Source organism: Exophiala spinifera (genome assembly GCF_000836115.1).
Source record: "Exophiala spinifera strain CBS 89968 unplaced genomic scaffold supercont1.1, whole genome shotgun sequence".
NCBI lineage: Eukaryota > Fungi > Ascomycota > Eurotiomycetes > Chaetothyriales > Herpotrichiellaceae > Exophiala > Exophiala spinifera.
This window is the reverse complement of record NW_015622513.1, coordinates 6,146,802-6,166,801: the sequence shown is the minus strand read 5'-3', so window position 1 is coordinate 6,166,801 and position 20,000 is coordinate 6,146,802. Positions and strand designations below refer to the sequence as shown.

The 20,000-nt window shown below is 49.1% G+C and overlaps 8 protein-coding genes across 8 annotated transcripts; 3 read left to right on the top strand and 5 right to left on the bottom strand.

Moving 5' to 3' along the window:
• Positions 1-386: 386 nt before the first annotated feature.
• On the bottom strand, positions 387-2,003 carry PV08_02261 (uncharacterized protein; the record flags this gene model as incomplete). The annotated part of the gene is made up of 4 exons (XM_016376621.1): positions 387-900; positions 959-1,009; positions 1,066-1,118; positions 1,176-2,003. The coding sequence occupies 4 exons, from the start codon at positions 2,001-2,003 to the stop codon at positions 387-389; spliced, it is 1,446 nt and encodes a 481-aa protein (XP_016241897.1).
• A 676-nt stretch (positions 2,004-2,679) lies between these two features.
• Positions 2,680-3,758, bottom strand: PV08_02260 (uncharacterized protein; the record flags this gene model as incomplete). Its single annotated transcript, XM_016376620.1, has 4 exons — positions 2,680-2,844; positions 2,952-3,306; positions 3,467-3,582; positions 3,642-3,758. 4 exons carry the CDS (start codon positions 3,756-3,758, stop codon positions 2,680-2,682), a joined length of 753 nt encoding a protein of 250 aa, XP_016241896.1.
• Positions 3,759-5,073: 1,315 nt separating this feature from the next.
• On the top strand, positions 5,074-6,789 carry PV08_02259 (uncharacterized protein; the record flags this gene model as incomplete). The annotated part of the gene is made up of 8 exons (XM_016376619.1): positions 5,074-5,309; positions 5,385-5,487; positions 5,557-5,835; positions 5,901-6,054; positions 6,134-6,251; positions 6,321-6,426; positions 6,517-6,606; positions 6,688-6,789. 8 exons carry the CDS (start codon positions 5,074-5,076, stop codon positions 6,787-6,789), a joined length of 1,188 nt encoding a protein of 395 aa, XP_016241895.1.
• A 1,254-nt stretch (positions 6,790-8,043) lies between these two features.
• Positions 8,044-8,223, bottom strand: PV08_02258 (uncharacterized protein; the record flags this gene model as incomplete). Its single annotated transcript, XM_016376618.1, has 1 exon — positions 8,044-8,223. One exon carries the CDS (start codon positions 8,221-8,223, stop codon positions 8,044-8,046), a length of 180 nt encoding a protein of 59 aa, XP_016241894.1.
• A 2,485-nt stretch (positions 8,224-10,708) lies between these two features.
• Positions 10,709-10,981, bottom strand: PV08_02257 (uncharacterized protein; the record flags this gene model as incomplete). Its single annotated transcript, XM_016376617.1, has 1 exon — positions 10,709-10,981. One exon carries the CDS (start codon positions 10,979-10,981, stop codon positions 10,709-10,711), a length of 273 nt encoding a protein of 90 aa, XP_016241893.1.
• A 2,624-nt stretch (positions 10,982-13,605) lies between these two features.
• Positions 13,606-15,060, top strand: PV08_02256 (uncharacterized protein; the record flags this gene model as incomplete). The annotated part of the gene is made up of 4 exons (XM_016376616.1): positions 13,606-13,650; positions 13,703-14,472; positions 14,533-14,676; positions 14,799-15,060. 4 exons carry the CDS (start codon positions 13,606-13,608, stop codon positions 15,058-15,060), a joined length of 1,221 nt encoding a protein of 406 aa, XP_016241892.1.
• An 888-nt stretch (positions 15,061-15,948) lies between these two features.
• PV08_02255 (uncharacterized protein) lies at positions 15,949-17,180 on the top strand (the record flags this gene model as incomplete). The annotated part of the gene is made up of 2 exons (XM_016376615.1): positions 15,949-16,762; positions 16,825-17,180. 2 exons carry the CDS (start codon positions 15,949-15,951, stop codon positions 17,178-17,180), a joined length of 1,170 nt encoding a protein of 389 aa, XP_016241891.1.
• A 228-nt stretch (positions 17,181-17,408) lies between these two features.
• PV08_02254 (uncharacterized protein) lies at positions 17,409-19,187 on the bottom strand (the record flags this gene model as incomplete). The annotated part of the gene is made up of 4 exons (XM_016376614.1): positions 17,409-18,143; positions 18,197-18,613; positions 18,685-18,999; positions 19,059-19,187. The coding sequence occupies 4 exons, from the start codon at positions 19,185-19,187 to the stop codon at positions 17,409-17,411; spliced, it is 1,596 nt and encodes a 531-aa protein (XP_016241890.1).
• Positions 19,188-20,000: the final 813 nt, after the last annotated feature.

Sequence of the window (20,000 nt, the reverse complement as noted above, 5' to 3'; positions counted from 1 at the left end):
ACTCTCTTGAGTTCGGTGTCGTCGAGACGGTCAACAGTGCTCTTTCTTGCACCCCTTGAGGACAAGTGTCATGAGCGCAACTCAGAACAGGCGACCTAACAGGCGCTCAGAGAGCAACGCTCCCCAGAAGAGCGCGTCAAGCCAACTCAGTCTGATATTGTTAGGAACGCCTCGAGTAACAGGCAGAGTGATAACACAATGAAGGGTTCGGGTATTCCTATCTAGAGGTGCGCTCTAGTCCTAGACTCTAAGCATAAGGAAGAGAGTTCGGTAGTATGGCCTGCTTCCCTTTGCTGATATAACGACCTTCACTCATCACCTATAAAGGTCGGTGGAAATCTTAGCAGCGAAGTTGGCTAAGACCAAAGCGTTATCCAGCGCCTGCGTCAGTTGACTAGACAAGCCTGAGGTTCATCGTCTATGTTGATATTAATAGGTTTCGAATGGCCCATGATTAGCTGTTTCCAACACCCTGCTTCCCAGTTGCCCATGCATGACCGTGAGCAGAATCCGTCGAGCCACTCTGAGTCGACGTCTTCCTCATGAATATCTTGCGGTAAAGGCAGAAGAAGAGCCCCGCGGGGTGCGTCCCAACACGCGGAAACCTTCTCGGAACTGGCTAAGTGAAGAGGCCGTTCAATCACCTCTGCAGGGATGATGTCGTCGTAGGTCTCGGGAAAGCTCTCGAAAAACTTCAAGTCCATCCTCCACCTTTGAATCTCGTACAGATAGTTGTTGAACATGCCCGAAAACTCGTACAGCCCAGTGTCTGAATTGAGACTCAACACATCACGGACGGTGTATGGCCAGCTGAACCGGAATAAGTAGATCACTTCAGTCCAGAACTTGTTCGTTTGCGTTAATTTCTGGCAAAGCACGGCACGTTCTCGTAGACCTGGCCTGTTAAAGTCGAGAATCAGTAACAGCAAAAGCAATGGAGTGAAATCGGTAGTCTCACCATGGCAGGACATCTATCGCCAAAGCGTGTGAGAGATAATACTGTGAGGGCCTACAATTTCTACGTTAGTGTCTCCAATTCGTGATCCGTGGGTTGGAGCTGCGTACCGTGGGCGATACCATGGCGGAAGGGTCTCGTATGAGGCAGCTTTAACAAGACACTGAGAATCGAATTAGCATCATTGTGTGAAAACAGACGCACAGAGAAGATGGCTTACCAGAAGTAACAAGTGGATCATTCGTAACGCGCATAGTCTGGTGATGGTGCCGCTCAAGTGAAAGATCCGTCTGTCCAGGAGTTGCAAAATCTGCAACAGTGGGCAACGCCACTGGTTTGGGGATGCCGTCGTAGCAATCTCCCAGCCAAAGAGGACGCCTCTCACTAAAACATCTTGGTTTAAGCTGGGATCTCCGCACACAGTGGTGCTAGATAATCCACGCGCCATGGTTACGGCGTCGTTGAAGATGCTTTGGCAGTCATTACCAGCAAGTGCTTTTTCTCGCCGTTTGCACCCGGTCAGTTGTTCAGTGCCCCTGGTAGTCTCCGCGTTTACGTCGAGCTTGGTCTTTGGTAAGCTCCCGCTGATCGATTGCGGGGGTAATTTGCTTGCAGATATTGTTGTACTCATCTCTGGTTGCATCGAGTATGGACTGGATTCAACAACGTTGGACGGATCTGGTAGAACCGCCGGTACCCATCCTGTGGCTGGTATGACGCATAAAGAAGTCGATATATCACTCGGGGTGTACCCAGAACCTTGAAAATGCGTAAAGTCACAGCCATTCTGCAATAACAATCCTTCGTGGATATTTTCAGGACTTTCAACATGTTGTGAGGCACCTGTGTAGGCTCTTTCGAGTTCGGCACTGAGTTGGCTAACCCTATATTCGAGACCAGCCACATGGTCAGCAACTTGGGTTCTTCGCTCCTTTGCACGTAAGCGGTCAATCGCTCTCTTTCGTTCGCGTTGAGCACTTGTCAATCTTCGCCCAGACGACCATTTTTCTCCGTCGGAGCTTCGGGATTTCGGTTGCCGTGAGGACATTACTCGAGTAAGAGTAAGAGAATCATCGAGTTGGTCTCCACAGTTGAGCCTGGTAAAAGTCGTGGGCCCGGGTACGCAGGAGAACACTCGGTTAACTGATCAATACAAATATCGAGGATTGAAAATCTCGAAGTGACACCGGGGCGGGAATGTATGCAACTGCCCCGGACGAGACCCCGCGCAGCCGAGGTCGAACCTTGGGGTTGCCGATGGATCCCAATGGCGACCCCATAATAGTCTCTATGTGATGAGATGGTCGAAGCTGATAGGCTTGATCGACGGTGTGCGACCTCGCACAAGGTGGGTCCCAGCTCAAGATATGGCAAAATGACAGGTCACGAACCTTTCAAGCGCAAAAGTTTTGTCAATCTTGCGCAGCATCCGATGCGAACGATCGGAAGGATGAGCAAGGGAACGGTGTCCATGGTTGACCTTGCAATATCTCTGATCTCCGCAGATCCAACGAAGCTTGGCACAATCGCATAAGGTATGTCTGAACCGTATCTGCCAAAAGTAATAGTGACCAGGAAACTCTGACAACAACCACTTTCGTAATCTCTAGATTGACACACGAAGCCAGTCCATCAATAGATCGCCAAATTTCATCGCTTCAGCGGCTGTGGTCCAGTGCACTTTAATGGATGTTCGATCCGAACGAATGTGCACGACGGACCATCTACACTTCGTCATCTGTAGTAAAGCCCCGTCCGGCTGGCTTTTCCCAGCAGTGTGACAAATCACCGACAGGAAGAAAGACAGGATACTGCATCTCAACAGCCATCATGACAATGACCATATACCGTGCCAGGGCTCCTGCGACGAAGATAATCGCACCTCCAGCCTGGAAAGAAGGATTAGTGCTGGTGTTGACTTTCCAGAGAAAATTGACCAATTTACTTGTTCTTACTTTTGCTAGTGTCCAGCCATACCGTAATCGCCCGTACTGACCTTCCAGTATGCCCCACTGAGAACAAAGACACCTACAGTGACGGAGACAAAGATCATCACGAAGACAACGTTCGTCCTAATTGATAGGATGAGGAAAGTGAAAATTGTAAACCCCCAGACGATCAGGTACAGCGCAATGACAGCGTTGAATCCGGTCGAGAGTGCGCCAGCAGGACCACTATCCGCAGAGGTATATGGCGCCTCAAGGTTCAATGTAGGCAGCTTCAACATACCAAAACTCAACCAAAACACGGCGAGCACGCCGCATACCATCATGGGAAAAAGGTTGCCCATGACCCATTCAAAAATGCAAGTCAGAATCAGAAGCACTGGACCAACGAAGAAGAAAATCTCACTAAAGACATTATAAATCAGTAATTGGACTCTTATCGCAATCGACATTCCTTGAGGGGACTTACACTACCTATGTGAGTCCATTCGCTCCGCCCCATCCCATCAAGACCATGGAAAATGTCATAGCAGAGATGACGAAGCTATACAGTCTTGTTAGATACGCTGGAAGCCACCAAGGAGGGGTCGCCGAAACTTGCCCAATGAATCCTAGGGGTGTTGGATTTGCAAACCGCTTGATATTGCCCCCAGCACGATGAACCTTCGGAGTCAGGTATAGCTGTACAAGTATCTCCCCTTAGCTGATGGCCAACAATGTAGCCAAGATCAATGACATACCTTCTCAAAGAGCTCAGGGCTCATGGAAACAGCTCCGTTGGAAACAGTATGAGTTATGGACGGTTCAATCTTGGACGTATCCGCCCGAATGAAATCAGAATGGACAGGTGAACCCATTTTGTTTGTATGTACCGATATTATGACGATGATAACTAAGTTTGCAGTGTACAGAACACGACGAGAAGGGTTAGTTCGTTCGACAGCTCATGCAAGTTCTTATAGGAAGTCCCCGCGGGTAAGCCTCAGTGCCTCGACCAGTCCAAATTCCATGGTGTCGAAGTGAACAGTTCCGACCATTTATTCGGACTATCCGAGATCGGCCAGTGGCATCATGTGTGCATCGGACCGAGCATAGTGGTCCGTCCATTTCATAGTCGCTAAACGATCTTGGGATATGACACGGTGGTAGGAAATTAGACCGTCACTAGAGCCTCTCACCTCCTAATCTGTCCGCTCATAGAGCAGAGAATTACGCAGAGGGTGCGTCGTAGAGTTTAAACCATAAAGGGGTCCGGAAAAGCTGAGGGGAAGTGGGCGTGGTAGGTGCTGGCCCGTTGAAGCTAGCACCATGTGCGCTCGATGCAGACACCCAAGCCTTCTAAATGTCTAGCAGAGAGGCATCATGAGGATCTTGTAGACCAGCGAGGTTACGATTGGCCACTGTGGACCTCTAATCAGGTGCCCACGGGGTTGGAAAAACTTGATTCATAACTATTGCTCCGGGATTCAGGTGATTCAGGTCAGCTTGAGAGAGTTGCCTAAACTGAGGAGAAGACTCGGATCTGGGTCAGAGAATAACACAGCGACTGCGTGATTGGCCCTCAGACAGACTACTCGCACCGGAAATAGTGGAGCTTGGTCAGGTTGGGTCTTGTGCGATTCGCACCTCGTCATGTGAATGAGAAGGATCTCATCTTAGAACGCGGCTGATAGTAAGATAGACTGACAATGTCTTCTTGGGCTTGGTCGACTCATGGGTAGAAAGGTACTCAGGCGTCGGTCTATAAAAGCACAGTCGGCTCCTTGACAGAGGGGAGTTCCAGGACATTCCATCTCTATACAAGTGGTCTCTTTGCAATACATCCTAGCACTGATCGCTGGAATATGATTCAACAGTTACGAGAAGCTGCGCGAGTCTCGCAGGTCTATTGGCCAGGGCTCCTGATCCTCGTCATCTTGTCCCGTATTATCTTGAACAAGTACGGGAAGCGCTTGAACTCCATCCCTGGGCCCTTTCTCGCCGGATTCACAGACCTTTGGCGTTTTTTCGATGCACTAAACAGGAATCCTCATGAGACGCACATCAAGTTGCATCAGCAATCAAGATCGAGCCTTGTGCGCATTGGTCCTTCCACAGTGTCGGTATCTGACCCAGCGTTGATCCCTAAAATCTATGGAATAAACTCTGGGTTCAAAGTTTTACACCTTGCATATGCTGTCTTACAATGGACAGTTCACTCCCAGCTTGTTCACAACCCTGGACGAGGAGTATCATTCCAAGTACAAGAGGCCAATAGCACATGCTTATAGCATGTCTACCATGGTCGATTTCGAGCCCCTGATTGACTCTACGAGCGCACTCTTCATGTCGAGATTAGACGAGTTTGTCGAGTCCAAAGAAACGTTCGATCTTGGACAATGGTTGCAGATGTACGCGTTTGATGTCATGTAAGACTTTCTCCCCCAGATCCTTACCTTTGCAAACATCGGCCAGAAGCTAATGTGTTGATTTGTTGGTGTCAGCGGCGAAGTTGTCTTCAGTAAAAGACTTGGCTTTCTAGAAACAAGGTCCGACGTAGACGGCATCATGGCAGATATACGGACCAAGGTGTTCTATGGCGGGACTGTTTGTCATGACCCAAATCTATAGATTAACTCAGTACGTCACGCGCTGACACTTTGGGATGCACTTCAGGTCGGTCAAATTCCAACCCTCGACAAGTTTATCACCAACAGTCCTCTGTTCCTAGCCCTTGCTCCGACTCACCCAGTCGTGAAGTTCACGGTTGAAAGAATGGAGGAGATAATTGCCGCCAGAGAACAGGGCATTAATGAAAAGAGACGGGACTTCCTGACAAGATGCTTCGAGGCTCAATCAAAATACGCAGATCTAGTAACCGACCGTATCATTCGTATGTGGAACATTGACAACGTCCTCGCTGGGAGTGACACAACAGGGATATCTTTGAGATCCGTGAGTCTCAGCAGTAACCAACAAGTAAGCGAGCCATTTCGGGGCTCTGTTAACCATCAACACAGATCTTATACTATCTGATGAAATCTCCAGACTGTATGGAGAAAGTTGTCGACGAACTTGACCAAGCGGAGAAAGCGGGACAGCTGAGCAACTTTGTCACCTGGAAGGAATCAAGCAACCTACCATATTTACAGGCTTGCATTAAGGAAGCCCTCCGTAAGGAGCCACCGGCCACATTCTGACTTGGAACTTGCAAGACTCCCAGACGCTGATTGCTAGCCTTGTCTCTCCATAGGAATGCACCCTGCCGTCGGCCTGCTCCTGGAGCGGTACGTGCCTAAGGGGGGCGTAGAGCTTGCAGGACATTACCTTCCTGAGGGCACAATTGTGGGAGTAAATCCTTGGGTTGCTGCGTAAGAAGTCTTCTCAAAGCAGACACTGGCAATGTTCGAGAGTCAAGGCACTGATAAAGTTTTATCTAGACGGAACAAAGATGTCTACGGCGCCGATGCAGATACATTCAGACCTGAAAGATGGCTGGAGGCCTCGCCGGAAAAGCTGGCAGATATGGATCGTGCAAGCCTTACGGTACGTACGGTACTGATTGTTCTTTTATATTCTTTCCTACCATACCCACTGTATACGACGTATTGAGTCCGCACTAACATCTCATATCAGTTCGGTCATGGCGCACGCTCATGCATTGGAAAGAATATCTCAATGCTTGAAATTGCGAAGCTTGTTCCACAGCTCTTGCGTCACTACGAGGTAAGTTATATTTGAGTACTGTCCTGGTTCGAGACCTGCAGTTATGACTCTTGTTGACTGACGAGTATCTACGTTTTTCAGTTTACCTTTCCAATTCCGGATCATCAGTGGAAGGTACGTGGAGGCTGGTTTGTTGGACAAGAAGACTTCTTCGTTCGTATCCAGAAGTCTCAAACTCATTGAGCTGGACTGCTCTCATATTTTCAATGTCTGCCGAACCGCAATTTACAGTACCAGGCAGTTTGTGCTAAGTAATGAGATAAGTATCTGAATCTACACTACAGACCAAAAGTCGCCCACACTATCATCACATCTACTGATCCTGGTCTTCCGAAGAAACAAATCACCATGTCAAACTCTCACTACTGCATATGACAACACATGTGCTTAGTGTTAACATGAGATGACTCCTCATGAGGCGGAGACGTTCTACTCACGCCTCGCTCCGTCTCCGCCTCATCGACCTCGATGAGACGCCTTCGCCTCCCGCCTCATATAATCTCGTTTAGTTCTTGGCAAAGAGATATAGGTAGTAAATCACTACTCGAAGGGCGATTACTATAGTGTCGCTTCCTATAGAGTAAAAGGAAAAAGAGCAATCAAAATTAGTGAATTGGCCTTTGAGTGAGCCCTATTAAGAAGGAAATATATCTGTAAAAATATTTGTCGATAAGTGGACAATAATATCCCGGGTACTTATCTTCATGGGATCCGAAGACTTGATGTATACCTATCTAGAAAGGATAACTCTGCCTTCCACGTCGGCGTTAATGGCTCTCCGTCCCGCTTAATCGACGCTTATTCGTTGATCGCCTTGAGAGTAAATATAAGCACTTGATTCCACAGTTTCATCGCCGGCATCAACATCGAAAACAACGGGTTGCTCAAAAGGTACTTGTGGTACTCGGGAACCTGCCCACACAGAGTAGCGTAGGTAAGTGTACCCTCGATCGCCTTCATTATGCCGTCTACATCACGACCTTGGTCCAAGAAGCCCAGTTTACTCGCGAACGTGACCTCGTCGACGACGTTAAACGCAAAGTACTACAGCTAAGTTCTCAGGTCGACTGGTTATCGGGTCTTCGCGAACTCGTCGAGCTTCTGCATGAACAGTGTGATGCACGAGTAGATTGCCTCTTCTGACTTGAGAAGGTTGGGTAGACTGTATACAGCGCCGACCTTGCGTTTCTTCACTCTATGGTAGTTTGCGTCTTGTGTCGAGAACAGGTTTATGTCGGGCTTCTTCTTTCACGACATGTATAGAATAGAATAGAATGCCGACTTTGTAAAGTTCTTCTTGATGTTATAAATAACGAGAATATAGGACAGGTCGACGATCGAGACATGGTTGGGCCCAATATGGATCAGAGTACTGTACTTTCGATGCAGCTCTACTGCGGTTAGGTGTGCTTTTCCCTTCCAGACATCGTACAGTCTCTAGAACTTGGTGTAGGCGGCTACTGGTGGGCCTGGAATCGAGACCAAGCGTCGTTGGAACTTGTTCCAGACCAGACGAAGAACTATGATGGCGGCAAGGAGCTGCAATGGGAAGGTCATGGCCAGTGTCCGCAGCTGTGAGAACAACGCAGCGTTTTCCGAATGAGTCGCCGGAGCCATCGTTGGCAGATTTTTGTCTTGCGAAAACGGAACAGGTCAGGCCGAGGGTGTGGTGGACCACTTTGCTCCTGGTGGCCCTTTTATATGTCCCCTCGTCTACCAACACATCACAAGCAACTCAATGCATCCATGTGCCCGACAAGTCACGTTTCGGAAATGGCAGAATTCTCCACTGGTCAAACCCGACCACTGGATCGTGGCATGAATCATTCAGTGACCTCTGATGATAGCAGCTGAGTACAGATGGACGCATTCGACCCACTTAAACGAAGCCTACCACCTGGCGAAGTCCCGTCGGTAATGGAGATACGAGGGCGAGGTGCGGAGCGGTCGGTCCGGAGGTGCTCGATCCGGTTGTACCCCATCCCTACATGGCAGAGGCAATCTTAACGATATGGTTAGGTGCACTCCAGCCACCTTGTCATCATCTTCTAGGGCTGTGTCCATGGGATCTGCAAGCTCTCGATTACAGAGGACGGTCTTCCCACAATCCCTTAGAGGCAGATATCATGCTGCCCAACAGCTAGACGTGCTCGATGGCAAGGTTTCCCAAGCCGGCATCTCTGTTGCTTGAGGCTAGTTCGGAGAATTTCCGAGATAGATCCTCTGGCTTGCGACTTGCTCCAAGTCAACGGAAGTCTTCTCATCTATGATTCTTCTCGCATTCAGCCGCCATTACACAAAGCACTGTAGGTTTACCTTCGAGTATCCAGAGCCGCGTCACCGCCTCCAAGCACACGCGGACAGAACCCTCTGACCTACCGGAGTCCGAGTCCGACATAGTCTGGCTTCCAGAACATTGGCTTCGCCTTTGCTTGTGTCCACCCGACGCCAGTGCCGGCCTGTACATCACTATCGTTCTACCCCCTCAAACGTGCCTTCGCACCCTTCCAAAAGTACCTGCCCGATCGACATCTCTCTTATTGTCAGGTCAAAGGTACATTCAAAAAACTGTACGAGATCGAGTAAACTTTCGCTGCCACCGTCCCAAGGATCTCACGAATCCGTCAGGCCAACATGATCCCGGCTATCCAGAAGCATGCTTTGGCCCCTACTCACCGTATCGCCAGCCACTGTGCCGTCGCCCAATTGACGATCTTCAGCCTCAATCAGTCTATCCTCTAATGAGGCAGTAATCGGCTGGTGAGCAACTCGTAGTAGGTAGGATGAGGGACGAGAATAGCTATTCAAGACTAGTTTAATCCCAAAATCGGAAACTCCAAGACGCGTATTTCCTCTTGATAACCAACTCAGATTTTCTGTACTTATTGTTGTTACCATGTGCTCAATAGTGGTATCGACCGTCCTCAGTAGTGTGCCTCTGTGAACCGTTCAGACTATTGCTCAGCAGCCTCAGTAATCTTGTTCGAAAATCTGGGGAAAAAATTGGATTCTACTCTGTGTATCAACCAGTAGTATATGTGTCCTAGTGCAGGAAAAATCCCAGCCAGCCCACAACGAGCAGCAAGACAACGATAATCTGCTCCATGCAAAAGCGGCCGTCACCAAGCACAATATCCGCCGTCGACACGGAGATCGGCCCCAGTCATGAAACTGCTTCCGTCACTCAGCAGGAAGATTGATGGCGCCCTGAACTCTTCTGGCTCGGCCAGACGATTCATGATACAACCGTCGTACCACAACTGGGCGGATGTTGGATTATCCCGTGATAGTTGGTCCGTCATCTTGGTCCGAATGTACCCCGGGCTCAGTGTGTTGACCCGAATGGGGACGGTGGGTGACCCGCTCCACTCGGCAGCGAGAGATCGGCACATTTGGTGAACGGCGAATTTGGACGTGTTTTACGGCACACAAGACAGACCCTTTTGGTTTCAAATTTGCTTGCTTAGCTCAAGCACTCCCCGAATTCCAAGAAAAGAAGAAGAAGAAGAGGAGGAGGAGGAGGAGGAGGCGGAAGAAGAGCCTCTATTCGGCGACGTTAGCGTACCTTGTTTGCTATACTCCCGCTCATGCTTGCGATAAGGACAATGCTACCGGGGACTTGTTGGCGGAGAAAGGCCCGAGCAGCAAGCTGAGTAGTGATGAATGTGCCGGTGGTGTTGACCTTGAGTATCCGGCGAAAATCAGCCACCGGGTAGTCGATGGCAGGCAGCTCTTGGGTGATTCCAGCGCAACAAACAGCTCCTCGCAGGGGGAAGGGTGCTGAATCCACGACAAAATCGAGCACTATGAATGCGCTTCGTGGTTGGTTACGTCGACTTGGTGGTAGGCCAGCCTGGCTGAATGTTGCTTGGCCACAGTCTCAGCAAAAGCTGGACCAACAGGATATATGATCAGATCTCCGTCATGACGATTAAATCTTAGGGTTTACACGATCCCGAAAGCAATGCTGGTGAACAAGGACAGCCTTACTTACCCCATGTCTGTTCGTCTGGGTAATCGAGGATATCGAGACAAGCCACGTCGGCTCCGGCTTCTAGAAGCGATGTTGTAATAGTCAAGCCCAGGCTTCGCCCTCCGCCCGTCACTGAGGAGAATGATTCAACAAGTCAGCCTCTTTTCTTCTTCTTGTTGTTCTTCTCTTTTCTTCTTTTGCTTCGGCTTCTTGCTTCTGCTTCTGCTTCTGCTTCTGCTTCTGCTTCTGCTTCTGCTTCTGCTTCTGCTTCTGCTTCTGCTTCTGCTTCTGCTTCTGCTTCTGCTTCTTGCTTCTGCTTCTTGCTTCTGCTTCTTGCTTCTGCTTCTTGCTTCTGCTTCTGCTTCTGCTCCTCCTCCTCCTCCTCTGGGTGAATGGAGACATCACTGCGTAAACGGCCTCTCGGGTCTCTTACCTACAATGGTTCTTTCTTTGAGAGAAAAGAGGGCTGAAGTGCTCATGTCGCGGAATGGAGCTGATGCGGCGGCGTTAGATGTGGGTTTGGACGTGGCCATCAGGAAGTTGGTAACCACTTTCGTTGGCCTCTGGGTTGGTGTCGCATAGGGTGATGGTCACCTCATCCTGCTTGTATACCTTGTGGCCTAGAAGATGCAGTGGGGGATGCTTGAGATGATTAAATTCAGAGTCATGATCAGGATTGAGACTTGGACGATCCAGAAAACCTTTTATCCTTTCTATAACGACTACGGAGTACACTAAAATGGCTTTTGCTCGATCAGTAAAGCTGTACAATTCCAGCCGACGCGGTCTCATTTCCACAGCACACCACTGACGTGCTTGATATACCCGCAGAATCTTTTCTTTTTTCTTTATATTAAGCCACTCGCTCACCTTTCTCCAAACTCTCCACTGTCTCCATAGTTGTTTCGATGTGCTCCTAAATGATGAACGAGACCGAAGCGACAGGCCCTAATTTCGTTGGACCCCAAGAGTCCTGGGATGACCTGCCGCCTTGGGCAACTCGGACCGCCGATGAGGGTTCATCTACTGCTCTCTCAGAAGCCGTTGCACTTGATTTTTCTGAGTCCAATCTAGGGCCGTGGATAACCCGTCCTCACGTGCCTCGAATCATAATTTATCCTGACGAGGGACCATCTTGCCAGCCACACCTGACACGACTATTGGACCGCCCTGAGAAATTCGGTTAGGAAGCTGATGTGTGCTTGACATAAGATCCCAAAACAGCTTTTCGGACAGCTGCAAAGCCCAATTGACCCCAGTCTTGAGTCCCAAGACACGACCTGCCCAGGTTGGCTCGAATATTCATATTGCATCGTCTGGGAGAGATGGAGATCTGCCCACGCAAAGATCGTATGCTCTGTACTAACAAAGGATGGGCTTACCACAGGACCCTCCGTACAAGGTCCCTGGGCATGGACATTCATATCAATCTATACTACACCCAAAACGCGAACCAACTTCTCCGCACCAGTTGAAAGACCGTAAGGTGAGAATTTGAGAAACCAAACCGTAGCAAAGTCGGTCAATCTGCAGGCCCGTTGTTTCAGACATCGCCTTCGCTGAATTAGTCCCTCTCAAAAGCTCTCTTGTTATACTTGAAGGTGCCTTTTGTCTCTACAAAATCTTCAGTTCTACTCTCAACAACAATCTGTCATAGGGAGCATCAACGTGATCTCAGCTAGCCCTATAAGCCGCGGATTATGTCGTCCACGGAACTCCCATCTACACCCACTGCAAGACGAGATAGTTACCATTGGTGCCGGCGACTCAGGCATACTATATCGGCGTCCCTTCATGCTTCTTTGAGATGGTCAAGATCACCTATCTTCATCTCTGACTACCCCTGCGGTAAGCTGAGCTTCAGCAAATGAATATCCAGGGAATAATGGACGAGTTAAGGGTCGTCTTACATTGTAGACCGATTCAGTTGTCTGGTTGGAAGGTATCTTCCATAGTCCAAGGCTTATCAAAGGCATTTCAAGACCAGTGGCCAGTCGAACATTGTCAAGAGACGTGTGTGCATCTATCGTATAATCTCAAGGAGAATTGAATGAGCCTTAGACACGACTACCGTCCAAAGCAGTATCTAACAGGAGATGACTCCTTTACTCCGCTTCTGCCTCCTCAACATCGATGACGCGCAGGCAACTCGTGAGTCACTGCCCATTCAGCGTCCTTGAAGTCTATATAGAGCCATGACATAATGTCCATATGTTGTTGATACTTGTTGCTCGCACGATAGACACTTTTATTGTCAAGCCTTTTTGGACGCTAAACTCCATGACTAAGCCATATATCTACATCTATCGCCAAGGACAAGGCGAGACTAGATGAGGTTGGGGCGGAGGCGGAGCGAGGCAGGAGTAGATCGCTTTCGCCTAATGAGGAATCGTCTCCTGAAGACACTGGAGCCCCGCACTGGAGCTTCTGACGATTAGACATGAGCTTGATCCAGCGTCTAAAAATGCCTTTTATGGCTCGATACTATACTGTAGTTACTTTAAAAGGTCTAGACGGGTTTCGCTAAGTCAAGTTAGCTGATCTTTCCAAACTGGGTAAGCATTCGGTCGTGTCTAACGCACTGGAGAAGTCCTCCCAACTTCCTGGTACAACTCATTAGACACGGACTAGCGAATCGTTTGCAACACAGGACAGTACACGACCCCGATGCGTAATTAGTTCAGCTTACGACTTGTACTGCTATTCCGCATGATCGATTCCGCATGATCGCTCTAACTCTATTACATAGGTAATCACTCTGTGGTTGTAGCAGCGTGAAGAGAATTAATTGCCTAACTAGAATTGAGGGAGCGACCTGCCGCTATATATAAGTAAGAGCAAGTAAGCCCATGTAGCAGCCGGGAGCAAGTATTACCGAACGCGGACCCAAAACCAGAACTCATCCTTGTTACGTGTTAAATAGACCCTAATGACCTATATATCATAGTGCTCCTAAGTAAGTTATTGATTTTGCGAGATTACCAATCGCTTTTGAAGTGTATGCGAATTCCTTCCAAAAGTCCAGCATGGCAGTTGATAATAAGAAATTCCATGTTTTGTTTATTGGAGCGGTATGCAACGTCATTTGCTGTGTGATCTGGTAGCTGAGATTCTTGCATATAGGGAAACATCACCTTCGGCAATGACAATGTTCTTTGGAACCATTCGGTGCGGATCGAAACATACCTAGGCACAAAACTCGAAGTTATTGGAATTGTCGATCCTTCTGTGGAACGCGTCCAACAAGTACTTTTTCAAAAGTCTTCGTCACCGGCCGCGACTTGCTACGAGAAGACGAAGCACTTTCTCACGCTACAAGAGGCACGAGAGCAACTGAGACGCGCAGGGGCTCTACCAGATCTCATTTTGTTAGCCACCCCGCCCCAATTTCGAGGAACTACACAGCCAGGGCGCGATCTGGAAGCCCAAGTCGTCTCCGCTTTTGGTCCTGAGCCAGGATTATTCGTTGAGAAGCCTGTATCAACAGCTCGCCCCGTCGAACTGTGGCCAGTTGCCAAAATAGTTCAGCAATCAGGTAACAAGATCGCTGTGGGCTATATGCTTCGCTATGTCAAGGTCGTGCAGAAAGCCATGTCTATTATACGCGACAATGATATAAAGGTAATGGCTGTAAATGCTCGATACAGCATGGCTTACTCGAAGGTGAGAAAGACGGACTGGTGGAACAAAGCAAAGCAGTCTGGACCCCTTGTTGAGCAAGCAACCCACTTTTGTGATCTTTGTCGATATCTCGGTGGAGAAGTTGACCTCGACACGGTAAGGGCATGTGCGTTGGAGCATTATGAGGCGGCTGGGAAGTTGTCGAACATGCTTGTGGACGAGTTACAGGTACCTGCTGAGGACCGTATTCCTCGTGTAACTGCAGCATTCTGGTACGCCTTTCCTAGACGGAAATTACGACTTTCAAGCGACTGCTGACTGACGGATAGCAGGAAATACCAAAGTGGTGCAGTGGGATCACTCATGCATATAGTCGCGCTGCATGGTATCAGATATACTAACGAGATCGTCATTAGCGGAGACGGCTTTCAGCTTCGCCTTGTTGATCTCTATAGAACGCCAATACTCCATGTAAGGTAAGTTGCCATTAACAAACCCTATGGGCTAACCTTCTGCCACATCTGCGAGGAAAATGGAACTTGTTGATGAGGCCCGAGGATAGGGAATGGGAGCTGACATTGATTGCTTTCTTGAACAGGACCCCGGCCTCAGAAGAAGAAGAGTCATTCACCTTCCTCAATGACGACCCATTCTATTCGGAGTTTGCAGCTCTGCTAGGCTCCCTCGGCTTCGGGCCTTGCCAAGAAGCTGCAGACGGAGTAGAAAGTGAGAGAGATGATGGGTGTGCTACCTCAACTCAAACTTTGTCATCATACGAAGATGCATGCAAAACATACGAGTTTACATGGAAAATCCGCGACGAGAGCGAGAAGTCAAGCGAGCAGTTTCGCCGCAACTGATCTCCTCTCTATAGCGACCCAACAATGGCTATTCACTCAACAAATGTTCTAGTCTTATTAGTGGCGTCATCGATCTTCAGCCGCATAGCCGAGTCACATACATTTTGCTTATAATGGCCGTGCTGACAGTGTCAGAGTGGCACCCAGGAGAAGTGCTCGTGCCAACAAGCCGTTGGACCGTGGTTGGTATTGAAATAGTGCCCAGGCCCAGTAGCAGCTAACACCGATTGAGTTGCTCCGGGCGTTCTGACTTGCTCCATGGAGTAATATTAACCGCGCTCGCACGTCTAACTGACTAGGTTATCCCTTTACCCCTGATACTTGATTAAAAGCCCCATAAGCCTTATCATAAAGGCCGGGGTCCCCAGATACTAACTCAGGCTCTGTGCATGGACCCTGCTCCCTAAGGCGGGGAGCTCGACATTGCCAAGACCCCCCAGAGATTTGAGAACTTGTCATGAAATTTATCAGGCCATTGCCGAGGTCTAATTAACGAACATTTTGATCGTCGCTCGAAGTCTCTTTGACGACGCGATAGAGGTTATGGCAGGAAGTTTGAAAGACCATTGTGCTTATAAGGTGACGAGGACACGAACTGGATGTCTAACCTGCCGAAAGAGGCGGAAGAAATGTGATGAACTGCTACCAGTTTGCTCCAACTGCACACGTGCGTCGCGACGCTGCGAATATGGGACGTGGGTTCGTTTCAAGCCTTTTTTTGGAGAGAACGGCAGACATAACAAGTGGACGAGCACGTCGGTGAGACAAGGCAGCCACTCTGCTCGGCCTAGGAGTGCTAATCTATCTCGGCGCAAGGAGGATGAACACTCTTCACGCCGGCATTCATCCAATGCTACACCACAGCAACCCCTCTCAGATTTTCAGCCCATGGATATTGGACAGGATACCACTGCCTCAGCCGCCAGCAACACGTTTCAAGAGCTGAATATCACATTTGCGGCTCCGGTTGAATCTCATCCGCTCTCGATCTCAAGTATTGTGTTCTCCCCGACCAAAGGGAGTTCGATTTCGCTCAACACACCAGCTCCCGCCATACACACTCCCTTAGAGGGTGTTCCAGCTAATGCCTACGACCATGAATCATCATCACATCTACTACCAAGCAGGAGCACAAACAGCCCTGTTGCAATCCGACATTGGTCAGGGGAGCTCTTGAAGACAGCATTAGCAGTCCCTCCTTCGGATGGGTCTTTAGAAATCACCTTGAATCACTCACAGCCCACAGGTTCCAGTGTTACAGGCATACTTACACCAGCAGAGGAAATACCATTCCTGCAAGTCTATCTACAACAAGTCGGCCAGTGGATGGAGAATAGTGATCCTTCACGCCACTTTACGGTCAAGTATGTTCATCAACTGCTGGAAACCCCTATCTGCAGGGCGTCTATTCTGGCGGTAACAGCTCGTTACAAGTATGCGATAGACTCAAGCTGTTCTTCCAGACTCGCACTGGAGCTGTATCAAAATGCTGTCCAAAAGCTTATTAGCTCCCCAATAGAGTATGCCGATTGTTTAACACTTGCAAGCTGCGTTTTGCTCGCCGTTTACGAGATGATGGCCTCGAAGCATTCCGACTGGCTGCGCCACTTGGAAGGCTGCGCAGCGATATTAACTTCTAAAGGTTGGAATGGTTCTTCAGGTGGACTGGTGTCATCATGTTTCTGGTCGTATGCCAAAGTTGGTCAGTTTGCCCTCTCTAGTTTCACTCATTCTCAATGCGGCATGCTAACACAAGGCAACTAGATATTTGGGCAGCATTCTGCAACGAAACGAGTACTCTGACATCACCTTCGGTATGGTTCAATGATACCACACAACTGCTCTTGGGCGAAGATGTTGAGTATCAAGATCACGCCACGATTCTTGTCTGGATCTTTGCGCGTATCGTCAATTTTCTCTCGTATGTCAGTGAACTGTCCATGGACACGGCAAAGACAGCCACTGTGGATCAGTGGAAGGAACATGCGGACTCCCGCAGAGAAAATCATAGTGCTTCAGCTCTTGTCAACGATTCAACAAGAGACGGGCTGGAGATGCGGCTGGCGGTCGCAGTGTCTGCGGAAACTGTGGCAGATGGATCCGTAGACTGTCGATGTTGAGAAATCTGGGAGAATACAAATTCTTGACACGTTGGACGACGTGCACAGGTCAGAACCCCGCCTAAATCTCCAAATTTATCTAAACTTCACACAAGCCCTGTGTCTCCATCTGCCTGAAAGTCCCAAAGTTAGGCTTCCTGATTTCCTTGTCTTATTCCCATCTTCATTCAGAAACTTCGAAGAAGGTCACTCAGACTAGGAGCCACTGAGTCTCTTCCTGGCCCTTATTCACAGTCCTCCTTCGAGATGGGCATTAGCGACCTCATCAACCTGCTCAACTTGGGACTTCTCCACACAAGCGCCACCCTCTCTGGCCATATGCCGCTGAACTACCCTGTCTGCCTCCTCAAACTCAGAGGGTCGTTTCAGTTGAGTGGCGAGCTGGTTGTTACAGATGACTGCTTTTGGTTCGGTCTCGAAGAACCTGTCGATGTCTTCGAGTGAGCGATTGGCGGTTTCAGGATAGAAAAGGTAGGTTATCGGAACGAAAGATGCGCATAGGACGGCCCAGATTATCCAGAACCGCCAGTGCAAATTGTTGATCCCATCAGTTGTAACCTGAACAACGGCGTAATTCACTATCCAGTTTGTTGACATAGCCACACTTGCGCCCTTGGCGCGCATCTCCAGAGCATTGATCTCCGAGGCATACAGCCAGGGAACCCCGAGGGCTCCGGCGCCGAAAGCACTCCAGAACACAAAGAAAAAGGCGACAGCAACTACACCCATATTGAAGGAGCTCTTCTTGCCAGAGTCTGAAAGGTATAGGGCAATCGTGATGGCCACGAAGCAAGCGGAGCAGACGGCCGAAGACGTCATGAAGACACGGCGACGACCATAGCGTTCGATAGGTAAGTAGGAGAGCAAGGCAAAGATCAAGTAATTGACGCTACCTGCGGCAGCCAGGATACGAGCTCTCACCTCACTGAAGCCGAGCGCGTTGATAAAGATGTACGTGGTGTACTTTCAAAAGCTAGTCAGTGGGTGGGGATTGACAGAGGAAGACTTCAGCTTACATATGAAGTGGCATTTATCCCTGAAATTTGATTCATTGCCTGCATTCCAGCACCCAGGGCCATCCGACGGAGTACTCCTGCTGGACCGCGTCCGCGCAGCAAAGTCCACCACGAATAAGTATTGACATGCTCTCGGTCCAGGACGTCTTTGATAATGTCATACTGCAATTGCACCGAATCACTATATCTAGTCGCGCCCTCACCTTCAAGTGCGGCGAGAACCTCAAGCGCCTCATCCTTCTGACCTTTTCTGATCAGAAGCCTGGGAGAATCAGGAAGCCACGGGCAGATGCAACAGAGTATGACGGCGAACACGATCTGGAAAGCGAGAGGGAATCTCCACGCCACCGATCCTGGTGCGAACGAAATCCCTAGAGTGAGCCAATTTGAGAGGGAGAAACCGGAGATACATTGGGCCTGATGGATAGCAACATTATCAGCAAACACAGATCTTTCTGGCCGTCCAAGCCAGGACTGTGGTGAGTTACCATGTGAATCATCACCAGCTTTCCTCGGCTTTGAGGTTTGCTTGTTTCTGACTGCCAAACCCCAGCAGTTGCAGTATTCATGCCCGTCCCGAGGCCAACGATGATTCTTCCGACAATCATCTGCGGCACACCGTATGCGGAAGCCTGAAGTATGGCTCCAATGGTGATAATTCCGCTTCCTGCGAGGATAGTATTTGGCCGTCCGAGGATATCGCCGGTCCATATGGTGGAGACTGCTCCAAAGAGGCTGCCGAGAGTGTAGAGAGAAGCCATTTTGAGAAAATCATGGCTCACTATGACGTTTCCGAACACACCCTGATCATTCGATCAGCATACCGCCTCTAGGTCAAGGGTAGAGATTGAAATCAGCTCACTTGGTCGTAGCCATAGAAGACTAGAACTGTTGATGTAGCTACTGAGATCCATACTGTGAGTGACTTGCCAGTCCCAATGAACTTCTTGCTTTCACCTCCACGAGATTGAAGGCCAGGAATCTGGGCCATGACAAATACAGGCTGTTTGACCGAGTGATGGAAGAACTGTGGTTGTGGTTTACACGGCCTGAATACTCAGTGGAGGTAGACCTCGTTCATCGAAATATGATGAGATATTTATAAATGTTAATGCCTCGTGCTGATGTTAGGTATCGCGCTCTGAATTTCCTTTTTTGAAACCTCGACACCCCATGGGGAGAGATAAGCTCGTCCCCAGAGCGTTCTCACTTTTCATGGGGGTTTTCATGGGGGAAGTGTTGTGGGATACCCTCTAAATCAGGGCGAGACGAGGTCGAGATATGGGTAATGAAATGGAGGATCCACCGGATTATGTCGCTAGCCACCTCGGGGTTCCCCCTGCAACCTGTCGGCCCAACTAGTCACTCATGAGATCGCGATTTCCAATACGTGGTAACATCACAAGTACAGACTATGTAGTGATCAATGTTAACATGAGAGTGATCTCGCGACTATACTGTCAAACCATTTCCTAAATGCAGCAATCTTTGAACCAGCACTTTGCTGGGGAAATGGACGGTGCTCAGAGATCAATACGCTCTTCGTCGATGCTAAGCTATGGTAGGTTGACCTGACCTTGCGTGACAGGCTTGTCGTCCTAATGATTTGGGAGGCAAGCAAGGCGAATAGTGGGAAGTTGAACTTTTTGATAGGCCAATCTCTCACGGGAATCGCTTCAACGCATTTGTAGACCCAAATTCGGAATTTTTCAAAGCCTAAAATGAAAGAGTAATTGGTATTACGCACAACACCTAATCTAGTAAGTATGCCGAGAGCGTATATTCCAGGCACTCATGACTTCGC